Source organism: Cygnus atratus, chromosome 13, assembly GCF_013377495.2.
Source record: "Cygnus atratus isolate AKBS03 ecotype Queensland, Australia chromosome 13, CAtr_DNAZoo_HiC_assembly, whole genome shotgun sequence".
Classification (NCBI taxonomy): Eukaryota; Metazoa; Chordata; class Aves; order Anseriformes; family Anatidae; genus Cygnus; species Cygnus atratus.
In genome coordinates, this window is record NC_066374.1 from 12,862,657 (window position 1) to 12,879,321 (window position 16,665).

At 47.7% G+C, this 16,665-nt stretch overlaps 1 protein-coding gene across 1 annotated transcript in view; it reads right to left on the minus strand.

The window, feature by feature from the left end:
• Positions 1-4,093: 4,093 nt before the first annotated feature.
• HS6ST2 (heparan sulfate 6-O-sulfotransferase 2) overlaps positions 4,094-16,665 on the minus strand; it is a 130,575-nt gene continuing 118,003 nt past the window's right edge. Inside the window, exon 2 of the mRNA XM_035541757.2 lies at positions 4,094-7,026. Coding sequence (XP_035397650.1) covers positions 6,324-7,026 — 703 coding nt within the window. The 3' untranslated portion in view covers positions 4,094-6,323. The remainder of the gene's footprint in view (positions 7,027-16,665) is intronic.

A 16,665-nucleotide genomic window follows, 5' to 3' on the forward strand; every position in this document is an offset into this window, starting at 1 on the left:
GTTGAGGAGCTTTGGGCTCCACAGGGCTCCAGACTCATCCCAGTGTTGCTGATTTCATTTTAAAAGGAGTCAAAAGGTGACCTATGAAAGCCAGGTCTGCAAAATGGTTACCAGAGAGACACACCGGGTCTGCTCCAAGCACGGGGACAGATCGGCTCCCCGGTGGGAACTTTCCCAGGGGTCCTGCTGCTCAGAGGTGCTGGGGTCCCTCCCAGCCACGCAACCGCTTTCTGCACCGTTTCGCTGATGCTGCGGAGGGTGCTGCAACCATTCAGGTAGCCTCCATTCGTTAGTCATTAGGCAGGCGTCGTCTGGCATCTGGACTAATCCCACTTTTAATTATTTTGAAACTGTGCGAGATTTCCCAGGCATTCAAGATTACGTCCGCGCTTGCCGATTCCGCAGCAGTTCTTCGGGTGCGATGATGTCTGTAAGACGCCTCCCAGCTCGCCGTGCCCGGAGGGGAAATTCCCGATTTCTCCCAGCGGAGCGCGCGTCTCCGGGCCGCCGGGAGCCCCCCGCCCGCCGGCAGGGCACGAAACCCCGCTTTCCGCGGAGCTGTGGCTGTGTCACGGCGAGGGACCGGCCCTCGGGGAGAAGCGGAGGCCGAGCAGCACCGGGAGGAGGGCTCCGAGGCCCCCGGGCTCGGCCCCCGCCAGCCCGCCCGGTCCCGCCCGGCCCCGGCTCCGGCTCCCCCCGGCTCCCTCTGGCGGCCGCGGAGCCGCAGCTTCGGCTGGGTGGCTTTTTAAAAAAGCTTAAGGTCGCGAAAATGGCCATCCCGGGGCAGGCGGGATTCTTTGACCTGAAAGAAAAGGCCAGGTTGGGCTCCTGGATCAAGCCCGTTCCGGATTTCCTTCAAATTTTAAGGGGGATGTTTAAAAGAAAAACGTCATTTCGAAGATAACAACAGAAATGTGACTTGAGAACCTCAAAATAGCTGTTTTTTTCTGACCTTTTGCTTGGCCTAAACACCCCTTGAACTCATCCTTCCTTACTCTAGCTCTCATCACTCTCGAACTTCCTTTACAAGACAATTCACAGTTCGCTGACAAAAGGAACACTGAGCCACCAGACAGCAAATTTCTGCTGTGGGGCTCCTCATCAAGGTCAGGTGGCCGAGAACTCTTCAGCAGAACAGGGGCTCAAATGAATGCATCCTTCGAGGAGTCATTCACAGCCCTCTGTCCACGAACGTCCAGTAGAAAATACAGTTTGCGCAGTTTATAGTTTATACCGAGGTTTATGTCAACAACTTCTTGCAAACATCCTTGCAAGTGAAAACCTTATTTGCAGTCATACAAAAGCAAATACAAGTTCAGAGAGCCGAGAATACCAAAAAGCTGTTTTCATATTCTGAAAATGAACACTCAGCCCTCGCTCTAAATGTTTTGATTGCTTTGCATATATATTGTTTCAGCATTTCATTGCTCCCAACACAAAAAGTGATATAACCTCACCTGGCTGGCCTAATGCATCCTTTCAGAGCTGAACTGCATGACAAAGCTACTGGGTAGAGACCACAGGTAATTTCGCTGATAGATCCTGTTGAAGCTTCGAGCCAAATTTGATTTTGGGCCTAAACTCGTCGCTCAGGTCTCTGGGGATAGCAGAACAGTGATATTAGCATTATGGCAACACAGTTGACTCTGAACTCAAGAAATGGGTTAAATGAAATTACACTCTTCCCTGATGAGGCTGGTGGAATGGGGAGATTGCTTCAGGAAATCCAGAATTGAATTTCATAGGTAAGAGTTCAGATGTTTTGCTGTGTGCTCATGACGGTGCCGTGCACGCTGCTCCTCCTGGGCACGCTGGAGCCGCGGGTAGCGGCGGGCTGGGATGCCCAGCATGGCTCGGGAGGGCCGGATCCAGCCACAGGGGACAAACGTCCCCCTGTCCCCTTGAGGGCTGCACTCACAGGCTGTGGGTCCCAGCTCGGGGGCTGGTGGAGAACATGTCCCTTAGCGCCTTGGCACTCTTGATGGCAAAGGCATGCAAGGAAACATGCAGCATGTCCTGTCTCTCGTTACTGCAATTTTAAAATCATGTTGAGCCATTTCTGGATATTAACTCTGGGGAAGCCTTACCTGACACCTGGGACAGCCAGTGTCTTGAAGGGGCACTAAAAGCAGAGGGGACCACACCGCCAAAGGGCTTCCCCCCCCCCCCCCGAGGTCTGGCAACAATCAAAGCTTTCCCAGCTCCACTCAAACGTTTTGGAAACAGGGACTTTTTTTTGTAAGTCAAAGATTTAAATCCATCACCTCCTTGGAAAACATTTCGCAGCAGTCTGGGTCTGCAGCTGAAGGTGTGCATTGGATTGGCAGGTTCACTCAATTACCTGATGTTTCTGGCTGAAATTTGAGAGGGGATGTATCGGTTTTTCTTCTCATCTCCTCGGTGATTTTCACGAGCTGAAACATCAGCTGCACTGCATCCATTAGGTCTCATTCATGTCTCTGATCGTTTTTGATACTGTGAAATTTTTATAAGTTACATGAAATAGAAATCCAGTTAGTTCACTTTTACTCAAAGATGACACAGTGCAATCAAATATATATTACGCTATACTAAAACATATAATTATGTTATACAAATAGGTTGCAAAGTTCATTGACAAAAATTAGCTGAGCAATTCCCTTCCAACAACCCCTATGTACTAGACACCATCTAGGTAAGTTTTAGTAAATGTAAAATATTTGCCCCAAATACAGCACTTTGCAAGACCACTGTAGCTATCAACTTCCCAATCTGTTGGAGGGCAAACTGAACAATCCAGCAAAATTGCAGATCAATTTTGTTGCGGAAGCCAAGATGGCTTTTAACATGACAGATTCCTTTTAACATTACAGATCAGTGCTACCCATCTCCATCTCCCAGTTTCACGCCAGCTGCCCTTGCACTGATGCTGGCAGCACTAGTTCTGCTTCATCCCCATCTGATGGAAACTCAGAGACATCTCATTGCTCAGAAGAGTCTTAACATGTGTCCAGGCTTTTCAAAACGTACCAGAGGGCCCGAGTGCTACCTGGTTCATGGATGTAGCTCCTCCGCTTCTAAGTTTGTCCAAACACATCCCCCTTGCTCTCCATCCTGCAGCAGAAGTTTTCCCAACTGACAAAGTACTCCTCTCAAAAGGCAACCCCCAAACCATTTGCTTTTATGCCGGACTTCACCATTTGGTGCTTTTTTCATTGCAGGGAAGCACCTTTTGTGACCTCCATGCCATTAGCAGCTCCACTGGCAGCACTTCCAGCGTACAAATATATAAAGCCATGTCAGTCAAATGCTTGTGCGCTGGCAGATCCCTCCATATCCCCATCCGCAACACTCAGGCTTCAAAAAGCCTTGCAGAGAAAACGCCCCACAGGTACTCACAAAAGGAAGGACACCTCCATCCTTACAGGGAATTGGATTAAGCCAAGGCATAGGCTTCTACAGACACCTCTGAGTCTACCGGCCCCAGTGTTAGTGCTGCTGATCTGAGGGTACATTTTGTAACCACCAAGAAAGGCCTCCATCCAAATCATAAAAAAAACCAACATATTTTCTAGTTGATTTTGGTCATTCTGCTCCTTTTCATCTCATCTGCTTTTGCATCTAATTCTGCTTTATTTTTATTATTATTATTATTATTATTTGTGCTTGACAATACCCCAGGAAGCAATAAAGCAGGGCGCACTGGAAACTGCAAGGCAGCACCTCCTGGCGCCAGCTCTGATGCAAAAATGGTGGGTATCATACAAAAGAAAAGAATAATCATATGTATACAAACACACATACACGTACACACACAGGAACAATCCCTCAGTGATGCAGACCATTGACAATAATATTTAAAATCAGCAGAAACCACCACTGAGAAAAGCTCAGAAAAGCAGTTAAAACCTGTGCAGTAACTACCGAACAAGAGAAAGTCCAAAGCGGCTTTGCTCTTGAAGGCTGTAGTTTAAATACACTTCAGAAAAGCCATGATTTTAAATTCCTATATTTGCCTGCCAACAGCTATTTCATCTGAGTCAAAATTACCATTCTCAACTGCACAACTGCCAATGCATCTTCACATAAAGAAATAATCACATGAAAATCAGAAGACTGTAGTTAAATTTTATTTATCAGTTCTATTGTTAAATTACACAATCAAAGTCAGTGGATCGGCTTGTAAATCTACACAATAAGACAGCATCTACAGTGGAAATCAGTAGAATTTGATATGATTATGACAAAACGGTATCCTTATATTCGTACATCCCCTATATACAATAAACAGTATACACAAAGAAAATGCAACTAGTCTCTGTAAACCATGCACACCACAGCATAAAAACAAAATGCACCTTCTGCAACAGGCCCTCCAGCTCGCTCATGGTTAAGTCCTGTTTCCAGCAGTGCCTTTCAGTTTTAAGAGCGCATTACTTTCCCCCATAAAAAACAAAGTACAACCGAGACATCATATTGGCAACTGCAGTTCTCATTTAAAAAAAAAGAAATGCTGTACACGACATTATTCTCTCTTCTGAGTTGCTAATGCAGGGTATTGGTTTGCAGCCGTGCTTTTCCTTTGCCCCAGGCAGGATTGCTGCCCACCCAGGTCGCAATACAACGTCAGCTGTAACACAACCTTCGGCTAACTTAGGCGCGGAGCCTCGAGACGTTTTTAAAGCCTCCTTCTGCATTTCATGCCCCCTGCCCTCTTTGTGTATATAATATTACAGGCAAAAGGAAATAGTGCAAGTGAGCCTTGTAAGCATCGTGTATACCGGGACGAAGAATGCCGTTCTCAGGTGCCTCCGTCACCCAGCACCGAGCGGGGAGCCAAGCAGACACGCGCGCACCAACTGCGACCGAGCACGCGGACAGCGATCGCCGTTCAGTGCAAAGCTCAAGAGCGCTGCAGGCTACGTACAAAATTTCTGAACTCGCTGAATTTATAACCAAAGCCTTACAGAGCTTTTTTTTTCTTTTTTTTTTTTTTTTTTTTTTTTTTGCATAGAGATTATAGGAGCCCCTCACCTACAGCCCCATCTCCTCTCCCTGTTGGTCTTGGTGAGCCTGGCCCTGCTGGGGCCGATGGGGCAACAGCTCCAGCTCCAGCAGTGCCTGCATCCTGTTTCACCATGCAACTTTCTCATACAGTGTAACTATGGCTATGGTAATACTTGTTTCCATCATTTTTAGTCATTGCTAGTCGGTCGTCACTAAGAAGGGCTCAAGAGTGTAAAAAACCAGCCCTATTTTTATATTGTGTAGCAAAGACTTACTGCAAGTAAATCCTAATTCAAGTGTAAATCTACTTCTTCAATTGAGCAATTCTCTTTATAATATTGCTGGGATTAGAGATTTTTATGACTTTTTAAAGACACTATACAAATATCCGCAACACAATTTCATCTAGTTTATATCACCAATTATTAAGGAATAATAAGTTCAGCATTATGTATTCTAATGGGTAAGAAAGACCTAAAATTAGATACTGTCACAAGATTATAATTGGTAAAAGGCTTTATGAAACATGAAGATGTGCTGTAACTTCTCCAGAATGGTTAAAATCATATTGACCTGAAAATTTCTGGAAATAATGCCTTTAACGTTGGCATTGAGTATGTATGTATTTATTTTTTTTTTAATATGAGTTAGACCAAGCTTAAAACTCTAAACAGCAGTAGGTAGAAAAAGTTTAAAATTTTAAATATTTATATAACTAGAGAAATCACTTCTATTCCTTTTAAAAGCCAATATTATACATAAAACTAGTCAATATTCTTTCTAGACCTTTACTGTTCCCTTCATTGTCCATTCATTAACTTGGTAAATATCATAAGCAGTTGGTGCCCTTTGAAAACACATTATTAAATAAAATTAAGATAAAATCAAAAGGAAAAGGTTTTGCTCATATACTGTATTGTGAGAGTATGTTAAATGCTCATTATTAGGAAATGAGTTTGCTTCCCAGATAGGTTTCAGCAGAGCATCATAAACATTTTCCAGCATCCCATTTTGTATTCATAACTAATTTAAGGATTTTTTTTTTAAATAAATGTCCAAGCAACCATTTCCGATGAGCTTACTTGGCTCCTGTGTTTCATAAATAATCCAACAAACCTAAAAAGGACAATTTAATTACGCACTAGGATTAAGTGTTCCACGTACAGTACAACATTTACTGCAAAGGCAACTGCAAAGGCAACATTTTAACCTCTTTTTGCTTCAAATATTTAAGAAGCTTAATTTGTCTGGACTACTCTGTCGGCTCCGATTTGGGTGTTGGGTTGGGTTCTGCTTTGCTTTCGGTGTCCAGCGAGTCTCCTGAGAAGCTCCCCCCACTACCGCCGCCACCGCTCCACGTTCCCTATGTAGTCAGTGCTGGAGCTGTTTTCGCCCTGCTCTTTCAGGTGCGCCTGCTTCGCCCTCAGGATCTTGCGCTGCTCCTGGCGTTTCCGCCGTGCTTCCTGGTGCTCCTTCTGCCGCATGTACTGGTACCGCTGCAAAAAAAGGTCTTTTGCATAATCGTACAATTCCATGTCTAAAAAATTGAGGGCCTCGATGCGCTGCTGAGTCTGCTCGTCTATCTCCACGCTGGAGGCCCTTGTGCTATTGTACTGCGTGAACGGCGAGATGAAGTTCATGTTAAAAGTTTTCTCAAAGAGATACTGAGTCTTCCTTTGAAATTCAGTAAGGCCGAAGAAGGCCATGCGTTTCAGGTTCTCCTTGGCACTGTCTAGCAGAACCTTGTTTCTCTGCTCCTCTGGCATGACCGACAGGTTGTAGCATCCCACCAGGCTGAGATCGGACAGCATGCGGACCTGGCGGTTATTGGCAAGGTTGTAGGGGCAATCCATGAACTCCTGGAGGGAGCAGCCCGACCAGTCGTCCCCCGTGTAGCAGCTGGGCAGCTCCTCGGTGGTCGGGGATCGCCCGTCGCAGACATGCAGGGACGCTTTCCACGTGGCTCCTCGCTGCACGTGGCGCCATTCGCTCAGGTATCGGGAGACAGGGTCACGCAGGATGGTGATATAGTAGAAATTCCTGCAAAGGGGAGAGAGAGGCAGAGCGTTTAGTCTCCTGCGTCTTGAGCGCACGGCATATTAACAATCAGAATCAACAGAAACTTGGAGATGCACTTAAGATGCTTTCAGAAACCCTGCTGCAGAGTGCTCCTCTGTGCGCTCACCTCTCCGAGGTGAAGGATAACTGAACAAAGTCGCTGTGGGGGAACAGAAACGGTGATATCTGCACACATGTTGCTCTGCTTAACGGGTTTGCATCTACACAGGCTGAAGGGAACCCCAAACTTCCATCTCTGGTGGGCTGCCCATGTAGTAACATGCTCATGCTGGGCATTAAGAGATGCCCTCCCATGACCCACAATGGCATTATCAAAACATCTCCTGTGGTGGAAGCCCGAGCCCAATCAGGCACCGGTAGCTCTGGCTTTTCCATGGCCACACCACTTACAGCCCCCTCCAGAGGAGCAGCACAGGCTGCTCCCCAGGCACGTGGGAGCTTCATTTGAGAGCAAAGTGTTGTTTTGTGCACAACCGAGCTGGGCTGACAACTTTCTGTTGCCTGCAAAGTGCTGCTTATATGACTTGTCACGGTGAGCAGCCGTGGGTCTGAGCTGCACAGGCCCTACAACAGTGCTATGCCTGCAAGGAGAACATTTCCTGGAAGACATTTCCTTTCACAGGCCAGATAAATGGGATGTCCCCAGAAGACCCAACCTCCTTGAACTGAAACGAAGATCACGGAAAAGCCCAGGCAAACACCATTTTATCCTCCTGCTTTCACCTGATACAAAGATGAGAGAGGATAGAGAAGTAAATAACAGGAAATTAAACGGTGCATTACAGTGCTTTCTAACAAAAGATATTCCAAGGGAAGTGGAGCCTTTTGTTTGGAGCAGCAGGATGGTGGCACACACAGGGAGGCTGCATGCACGGCTGTGACATGACAGCACGCGCCAGGGCAGCACCAGAAGTGCTACGGGCTGCACTTCTCATGGGGAATGTCCCTGCCCAGTGCCCAGAGGTAGCAGGATGCCCTGCCACACAGTGCTGTCAGGGTAAGAGCAATCTGCTTAAGTAAACTGAATTGAGGCAGCTCAATAAGCAAATAGTCCTGCCAGGGAAGCTCACTCCCCCAGGATGAGGACACAGAGCAGCGTGTGCCCAGCAGCCCCGAGCCCCCAGGCTGGGACCGCCATGTCCTGGGTGCTGCGTGAGGAGGAGACGGGGTATTTCTTTGCTCTCCAGGAGACATCGTGGCTGGCCACCCTCATCCAAGCCTTTGTTCCCCATCGTTTCCTTCAGCAGAAAAGCCACTAGATGTCAATGTTTTACAGAAAATTGTCTCTGGGTGAACTCGAAAGTGAATCACAGGCTCTGAAAGCATCCAGTAGCATGGGGGACAGGAAACAGAGAGAGTCACCATTCCCCTTCTCTTTTAGAACATCCAAGCTTATAAATGATTAAATAAATGGAAAGTACAATAAACTTGCAAAACCAAATACAGCCATGGAGCCTGATAAAGCATCAGTGGCCGACACAACGGCACCTCATGTCTGGAGAGCCAGGACGCCACGATCAGCCCTGCCACGTGTTTGCAGGCTCACCCTGGCGCTGCTGCAGCCACCCCGGGCTCCGAGGGCTTTAACGCAGAAGCAAATACGTTCCGTGAGCCAAGGCCCCTGCCATGGTCCAGAGGAAGGTAATTTTTCCCAAAGCGTCATTGCAAAGCGTGGGCACAAAGAACATCTCCAAGGCAAACCCAAACCCCTTCTTTAACAGCTGCCAGAACTCCTCGCAGTTGGATCCAGCTTACTACCATCCTGCGCTAAAATAATGACCCGATCCCTCAAGCAATAACAAGTTAGTACCATAGCCGTGGCATGCCTATATATAACATATAGTATGACCAAAGAGGCCGTAGCAAAGCCCTGCTTACCCCTCTTGTACCAACTGGCCCCGCTTTCGCACCATCAGCGGTTTGAGGAGGCTGGGAGCAGAGCGGGATGCAAGAGCGGGGTGCTGCTTGCTGAGGGATACGGCCAGCAAACCCACATGCTCTAAGGTCATCACAGCAATCGATGGGGAGTTAATGCAAGAAGGAAAACAAATCCCAAGCCAAGATCAATGCAGTGAGCATTTTATCATAGCTCAAATTCTTCAGCCTCTCTCCTTTTGTGCTCTTTGGTCATAGGCAGTGACAAAGTGCCTCTCTTTCCTGCTATTGTAAAAGCAAAAGAATGAATAAAATGTGTATGTTGGTGGAAGAAACTGTGTCGTAATGGATCACCATCACCCTAGGTGGCCGATCGCCTCATCCAGGCAAATACCTCCATCAGTACCTGTCACAGGAAGTTGAAGGAGCCCAGGTGAAGGAGGCTGAACAAAGCCGCTTGCTCGGCTCTGCAGTGAGGATGGACGTGGCCGGGCTCCCTCCAGCACCTTGTGCTCAGGAAACCAGGCTGTGGGCAGGCTTATGGGACGCCCCACGCAGACCCTGTAGCTCACCTGCTCTGAAGCACAGTACCCTACAAACAGGCCCAGCACTGTACTTCTTAGTTATGCCATGTCATACGTTGCTTTGTCAGCTGCTGGGCCCATCTCAGCTGTCTTGTGCATTTCTCCCCTTCTTCAGTCTCCCTGTTAAAATTCTACTGGAAAAGGCACCATTCCTTTTGGGAACACCAGCTTTTGGGTTAGCCCCAAGCCACACTGATCAAAGTTCGAAATCACGGCAGCTCCAAAAAAGCAGCCACACTGCTGTGTGTTTATCTGAACTGAGCTTCAAAAAGTCACAAACGCTTTAATGCACCATCGAGTGAGAGCTGTGCCAGAGACGGATTCGGCCATCAGCGCTTAGAACACCCTTCTGCTGCAATTGGGAGGCAGATTCAAAGCTTTGCAATTATTTTTAGCTCCGTACGTAACAGCTTGTTCCCTCCGCTGTCTTAACAAGGGGGTGTTGAGCTCCTGCCCATTCCTTGAAGCTTGTGCTTCAGAGCCCGAGACAACATGTTTGCAGGTAGAGCTCAGACTTCACTGTGAATCATCCCTCCAGCTTAAAGAACTGCCCTCTTCAGAAATACAGGTTTCCTAATAAAGTTTAGTTGGATGCCTATGAAGCAGAGAACAAAAGTTGCTCGCAGGCAACTTAGAAAGTAGGTTGACCCTGGGGCCACCAGGAGTCTGTGATGGTACGACAGTCACTTGTTCCTGGTAGCTCCCTGCACACAGCTATTTCCTGAGGACCGCGAGCACCGAGCAGTCTCACGATGTTGAGTTTGCTCCCTGTGCTAAACCAACTGCTCTGCTTATCACATCATTGCAAGGTTAAAGCGAGAGCATTTTGGGGAGCAACGAACTATTTGCACATGAACCATTTCTGTAGAGGAGCTCGGAAAAGGTCAGAGGCTCTCTTCAGATAAACACCCAGCTAATGGCTCACACACCCTCCACCAGGGTGAGAAAGCTGAGCCAGGGAGGCCGTGATCCAGCAGGTCCCACACCACACCACTCTTCTGCCTGGGCTCTGATTCAGCTTTATGTGCAGCCCTGGCACAGCGGGCCTCTTTACCTGCCCTGACAAAAGACAAACCAGCTCCCAAACCAGCCCTGGTGCTGGCTAGAAATAGGAAATTCTTGGTGCTGTGTTACTTCTACCACATGTGGGAAGATTTTTGCTAAAAGTGACCAAGCAGAGCATGCAGTCAGTGCGCAAACCTGCTTTCAGCTGTCCAGTTCCTCAGCCCACAGCAGCCCCCTCTCTTTCCTGCACAGACCTCGGAGAAAATAAGAAGCAAACTGAAACCTCAAAGACCTCCGGTGAATCTCTCTGAGAGGTTTACTGAGATGGAGCCATCTGCTCTCTTTGAAAGACAATTCTGTGGTCATATAGTGCATCTGTGCCATGCCGTTCCCCACCTTCCCCACCTCTGCCTAGCACAGGGGCTGAATGAGAATCTTTTTTTTTTATTTTTTCAATCTAATGATTTTTTTAAAAAGCATCCTTGTAGCAAGCTTCTAAAAGCAACATGAAAGGAAAAAAAAAAAAGGCAAATTGAAGTCAAATTGAGGAGGTGTGAACCCCTAGGGGATGACAGCACTGAGTAAAGTCAGAGACTTCAGAGCACGTGGGGAGCTTGCAGCTCCCTCGCTCCTGCTTTGCCACCCCACCATGAGCGGCCTGGCAAAACCACTGACAGCTGAGCAACCCAGGGTCTGAATACAGCACCCATCTAGGGGCCTTACCTATTGCACCTACTCCCAGGGAAGGGCACCTTAACCCCAATGGAAAGGCTTCAAACCACTGCTCTGGGGTCCAAGAGAACACTAATTCCACAAGGACCACAACTGGGGGGGGTTGGCTCCACCCATATGAGCCCTTTTAGGTCCTGCTGGTGCCAAGGCAGAGGAATATCGACCTCCGTCAGAGGACAGAGGCTGTTTAATTGCTCTTTGAGGCAGAGGAAGACTGGAGGTCGGGTGCTGGCAGCTGCCATGCCTTCAGCCTGGAAACCTGAGCCTGGCTTGATGGAGCCGTCAGCTAGGAAGCACAAGATGGAAGCTGAAAGCTAACCACCTACTCAACATTACATCCATTAGTGTACGGATAAGCAGGGGAGGGACCGAGTGACCTTCTCCCATTTCCCCTAAGAGACGAGGCTGTAGCAAGAGGGGCTCCCAAAGGCTACAGAGGGGGAGAAACCGACAGCCCTTGCACAGGGAGCACTGCAGCCCTGACATCCCACTCAGACTGTGCCTGGGGGAAAGGTAAACCAGGACAACAGAGCTTTGGTGCACGGCTGAGGAAGCAGAGCTGTGATTAGCAGGGGGAAATACTGGGGCAGTCCCATTCTCCCAGCAAAGCTAAGGCTACCCTTTAAACTTGCTCATGCACATCAGTTTGCATCTAGGTCAAGCTCATCCAGGTGGTAAGCCTGGCTAAGACGGTTTGGACATGCACATGGGCTCGTGCAATGAATGGGAGGCAGTTTTGCAAAAGTGTCTCCAACGCTTTGGTTGAAGACGGGGGAGAAAGGGAAATTTGGGAATGTTTCCTATTCTAGGAGATTTTTCTTTCACAGCAGGTCAGCTTACAGACTTTGTCGTATATTAACAGGGCAGTGCGAAACCCAATTACACCACAGGTGAGGACAGACATTTTGAAAGGAAAGTTTCCTTTGAATGGAAAGGGCAGGGGCAGAGGGACAGATGAGATTTGTATCACGTCCAACAGAAAAGCAAATAAAATGAAATAAAAGCCTGCAGCAGGGATTCTGCATATGAAACTAAGGATAAAGAACTGAGCTACTGAAAAAAAAGAAAAATAATCATATGGTTGGTGACTCGGCACCAGGAACAACGTGCAATCAACCAGAACTGACTAATGGCACAAGGACGACCAACATCCTCACCACCCTCCCCATAAACTGAACTACTTTATAAGAATATTCTTTTCATCTTTAAAAGCTGAGCTGTTGTTTTGGTTTTGTTTTTTTGAGACAGCAACTTTTCCTCTTCTGTAGTTCATCTGATGAGAGGAAGATGGTCCTACACATGGGTCCAGACCCTGTCTTTGCTCCACCACCACTCCAAAACCCCGCTGCAGCAGGCTCCACGCTCTTCCCTTACCCTGCACCATGCGCAAAAGGTTTGTGCACTGCATAACTTTACAGCGTAGCTATGGGAGGTCAGAAACACCAGCGGTGCAAGTCTCGCAGCACCACAGGTTAGAAATCCTCCACGTGCAACTCCAAAGCCGCCAAACCCTGCAGCTGATGTATTTTAACTTTCAGTAGATGGGGCACGAGGCCAGCGTGGCGTGGGTCTCCCTTGCCCATCCATCATCCCCACCACGTCTCCAGGAGAAGTCAAACTCAATTACATCAGGCCGGGTGCCCAGAGCGCCTGGCTCCCAGTAGGTGAGGTTAATTCCCATAAAGAGTGGCCCACCGAGAATTTGATTTGCTAATACTGCAAATTGTTCCTCAAAGAGAAATACCCCTGCTGCCTCATTTGTTAGAGGCAGGCATCCGCCTGGAGATCGCTCAGAGAGAAGCAAGATGTTCATTTAATACTGTGACTCTAATCCTTAACAAACCGTGTCACCTACGGACACAATTGAAAGGATGGGGTGAACATCCTGGTGACAGCCCTTCCTCCTCCGACCAAGCATGCTTGGGAAAACCCCTTCATTCGTAAACCCCCCAAATGAGAGTACCACTTCCCGGCTGAGAGATGCTCACGCAGGACAGTTTGCAGAGGCTAGGCCAAAATATTTGGCAAGCTCTCACCCACATCGCTGGGAATCAAATGCTTGCATCTACTCCAGATTGGTCCCAGATGCTTCACATCAGTGATTTGGATGACAACAGAAGCAGCAGCTGAAAAGCATCACCCACCCACTTCCCCCAGTGCTTCCCTGTGCTCCCAGCCCAGCAGATGAGGGAAAGGGCCCCGCTGCTGGCCGTGGCAGCACAGAGCGGGGCTGCTGTGCTCCCCAGGAGCTTCGGGAGGAAACTCTCACGCCCAGCATCCCATGGTGGCAGTATGCATGGAGCAGGATCATTGCAGCCGGTCTGCTGCCCTCACCTATCACCTCCCCGCCTCATCCCCCACCCCGAGTCCACTGGGTGCCTGCTCAGGGACCCAGCCCAGGCGGGCCGGGAGCAGGGCCGGTCCTATTGCTTTAGCTACGAAGTGAGACATCTCTTCATTCCGCCATTTCAAACCGAACGCCCAGATCCGCCTCGTCCAAAATTCAAAGTACAGCAAAATCTAGCTGTATAAATGACACCCTACTAAAGAAGTACATCTTGAAAGTGCAATGCAAACTTTTTTTTTTCCTCCACAAGCAGTTCCTACAGCAGTGGCTAACGCCACCACCTGTTGCAATACCTGGCGGAGGTGCCGTCAGAACAGCAGCATTCCCTTTTACAGCCATTTATAAGGTCAAATATAAAAAATATGGGAAAGGGGAGAAGGAGGAGGAAAAAAAACCTGCTCTTCTCTGCAGCAGTCTGCAAAAGTACACACACATGGACTTATATTCCTTTACTCTGGTCTCAGTATGGCACAGGAGAATCATAACATGCATTAGCCCAGAACAAGGGCCTAGGAGGAAGGGAGATAAGTATTTCAGAGCTGTGAATTAAAGCCTTTAGCAAATGTAAATTTACATTTCCTCTAAGTAATCATTATGTTTTCACTTCTATCAGCACCCAATGAATCACAGAGATGTTTTGTCTAGAAACACTAATGGTGGGGGTAGGAAGCCAGCAGCCTACCCACAGTAACTGCAGCAAGAGAAAAATGCCAGAGGAACCCATAAAAAGGAGCTGGATTTTGCAAGAGTGGCAATTACACCAGCCCATCATTGCCCATGAAATTATCAAATGGGAAAGATTTGCAAAAAAGCAGCACTTTAGGCACAGAGGAAGGCAGCATTTGAAGATTTTTTCAGCTCAAGGTACCTGTTCGTATATGTGCGGAGCTGGTACCTGGAACACAAGTATACTGAAAATAAGGTTTTAAAGAAGTAAAAAATATGCAGCCTCACACACACACATGCTCCCAGCTACCCTCACGCACAAACTAATTGTCCACAGCATTGCCTGCGCAGGGGAGAGCTGCCCTGCAGATTTGCCAGAGTGGTATTAATTTCATAATTGCCTGTATTATTAAGATCTCTGCAGGATACCCTCGCACACAACCAATTCAGCAAGAACAGTAGCCTTTTTCACTTTTTTTTTTTTTTTTTTAGTGGTGGATAAAAAGAGAAGCAAGCTTCCATTTTTAGACTCGGCAAATAGAAGAGTGACTCAGCGGCTGGATCCGTCCCCGACCTCGCCGCCTCCACCCAGGAGCCTGGCAGGGGAAAGGTGGCAGCGCCCAGACCCATCCACCCGGCCGAGGGGCTGCAGGGAAAGGGGCTGAAGCGCCTGTTGGGAGCACCCATCGCCCACCACCACCTACCCGGAGCAGCAAAGCTTCCCACCTCATTAACTTCGTTACACGATAGAGGCGTCTGGATGGAAGGCAGCAGTGGTGCTGAGGCAGCCCGCTCTCACTCTTACTGGGACCCTGGAGCCGCGTGTGGGAGGTAAAACCCAAGGGAAAGAGAGGAGCTGGCAGAGGAGCCCCAGCTAAGAACACGTCGCACTGCCCCTCTTGCTAGGTGCTGAGCTGTAGTGATGCTGAATTTGTGGGGTTTGCCCCCAGTGTCAGGCAAGGTCTTGGCTTTTTAAAGTGCCTTTCTTGCCGAAGTCAGTTATTCCTTAAAAAAGAGGTTGCAGAGCACAATCCTGCCCTTAATGCACGCTAGGAAAAATACAGGTGTGGGTGATGTCTTTTGAAAATTCACCACCTGAAATCCACATAAGTACCAGGAACAATCTCAAATCCACATAGTACCAGGAACACCTTCCCACTCCCCGTGCAAGGAACCACGCAGACGCTGCGGCACCATCCCCGTCCCCAGGAGCTGTGTCACACAGCACCTCCCCGGTGCACGGCAGCCGGCACCTCCCCGTTCTCTCCTATGGATTCATTAGAAAGCATGGCAGACCTCCCAAAATGAAAAGGCAGGCAGGCTAGGCTACTGCAAAAGAGCTGGTGAATAACCACAGGATGTTGCCATAAATCAGATATTTACTACAGTATTTACCCTATCTAAATGCTGTTGCAGGAATTGGTTTCGACTTGTAACTGATATTTCTGTGGCGTGGAAGATAGAGGTTTGCAAAGCCGACGCTCCATAAGCAGCGGTTTACAGAGATGGAATAGTGGCAGTTTTTCATTTTCCAGAGTCCGCTCACCCTTCCAAAAATCTTAATGCCTCATTGATTCATAATACAGTACATAAAGATTTCATTTTTTCCTGCCCACAGTGATATATTATGGAGGCAATCTATTTTGCCACTGAAAAGTTTGCTTAGTAGAAAAATTTGGAGTTTTGACATTCAGGAAATTACAGTCATCTGTAAAGCACGATTGATATGCCAAGGCTAACATTTTCATTGCACTTATGGAGCCAGGATAACTATGCTAAGATATTTATCATATTCTAAAAAATTCCAGATTCTTGTTTATAAAAAGTGTATATTTAGTATTAAAGAAAAAGGCTTCATCTTTATATTCATATACATTTTAGATACGCCTTAAACACGCTAAGCCACATATTCTCTGACCAGATGAAAATACTTTAATAATTTAACAGAAATCAATACTTCAGACAGTCTCTGCTTCGCGGTGACTTTTCAAGCAGGTGCACGGTGAGCGGCACAAAAGCAGCACGTGGGATGGGGACTGCTGCTCTGAACCTGCCACCAAACGGCCACACAAACAGGACACGTGAAACTAAAGATTAGTGAACCCTGCGCACTTTACTTGTAAACTCTGCTGTTAATATCGTCTAGGAACAAGATGGTTTAGAGGGTCCCAGTCTCAGCTCAACACATATATTTGTCCTTTTCGTGAACGTATGAATGCGTATTTAGAAGCTGTACCTATCCTATTTCCTCAGCACTCACTGTAATTTCCTAATCACTGCTTGAATCATGGTAACATGCCTCCCAACTGCTTCCTATATAAAAATACGTACTGTTCAATAGCCCTGCCCCAACACTTGAGAAATCTCGGAGCTTTCAAGATCAAACACATT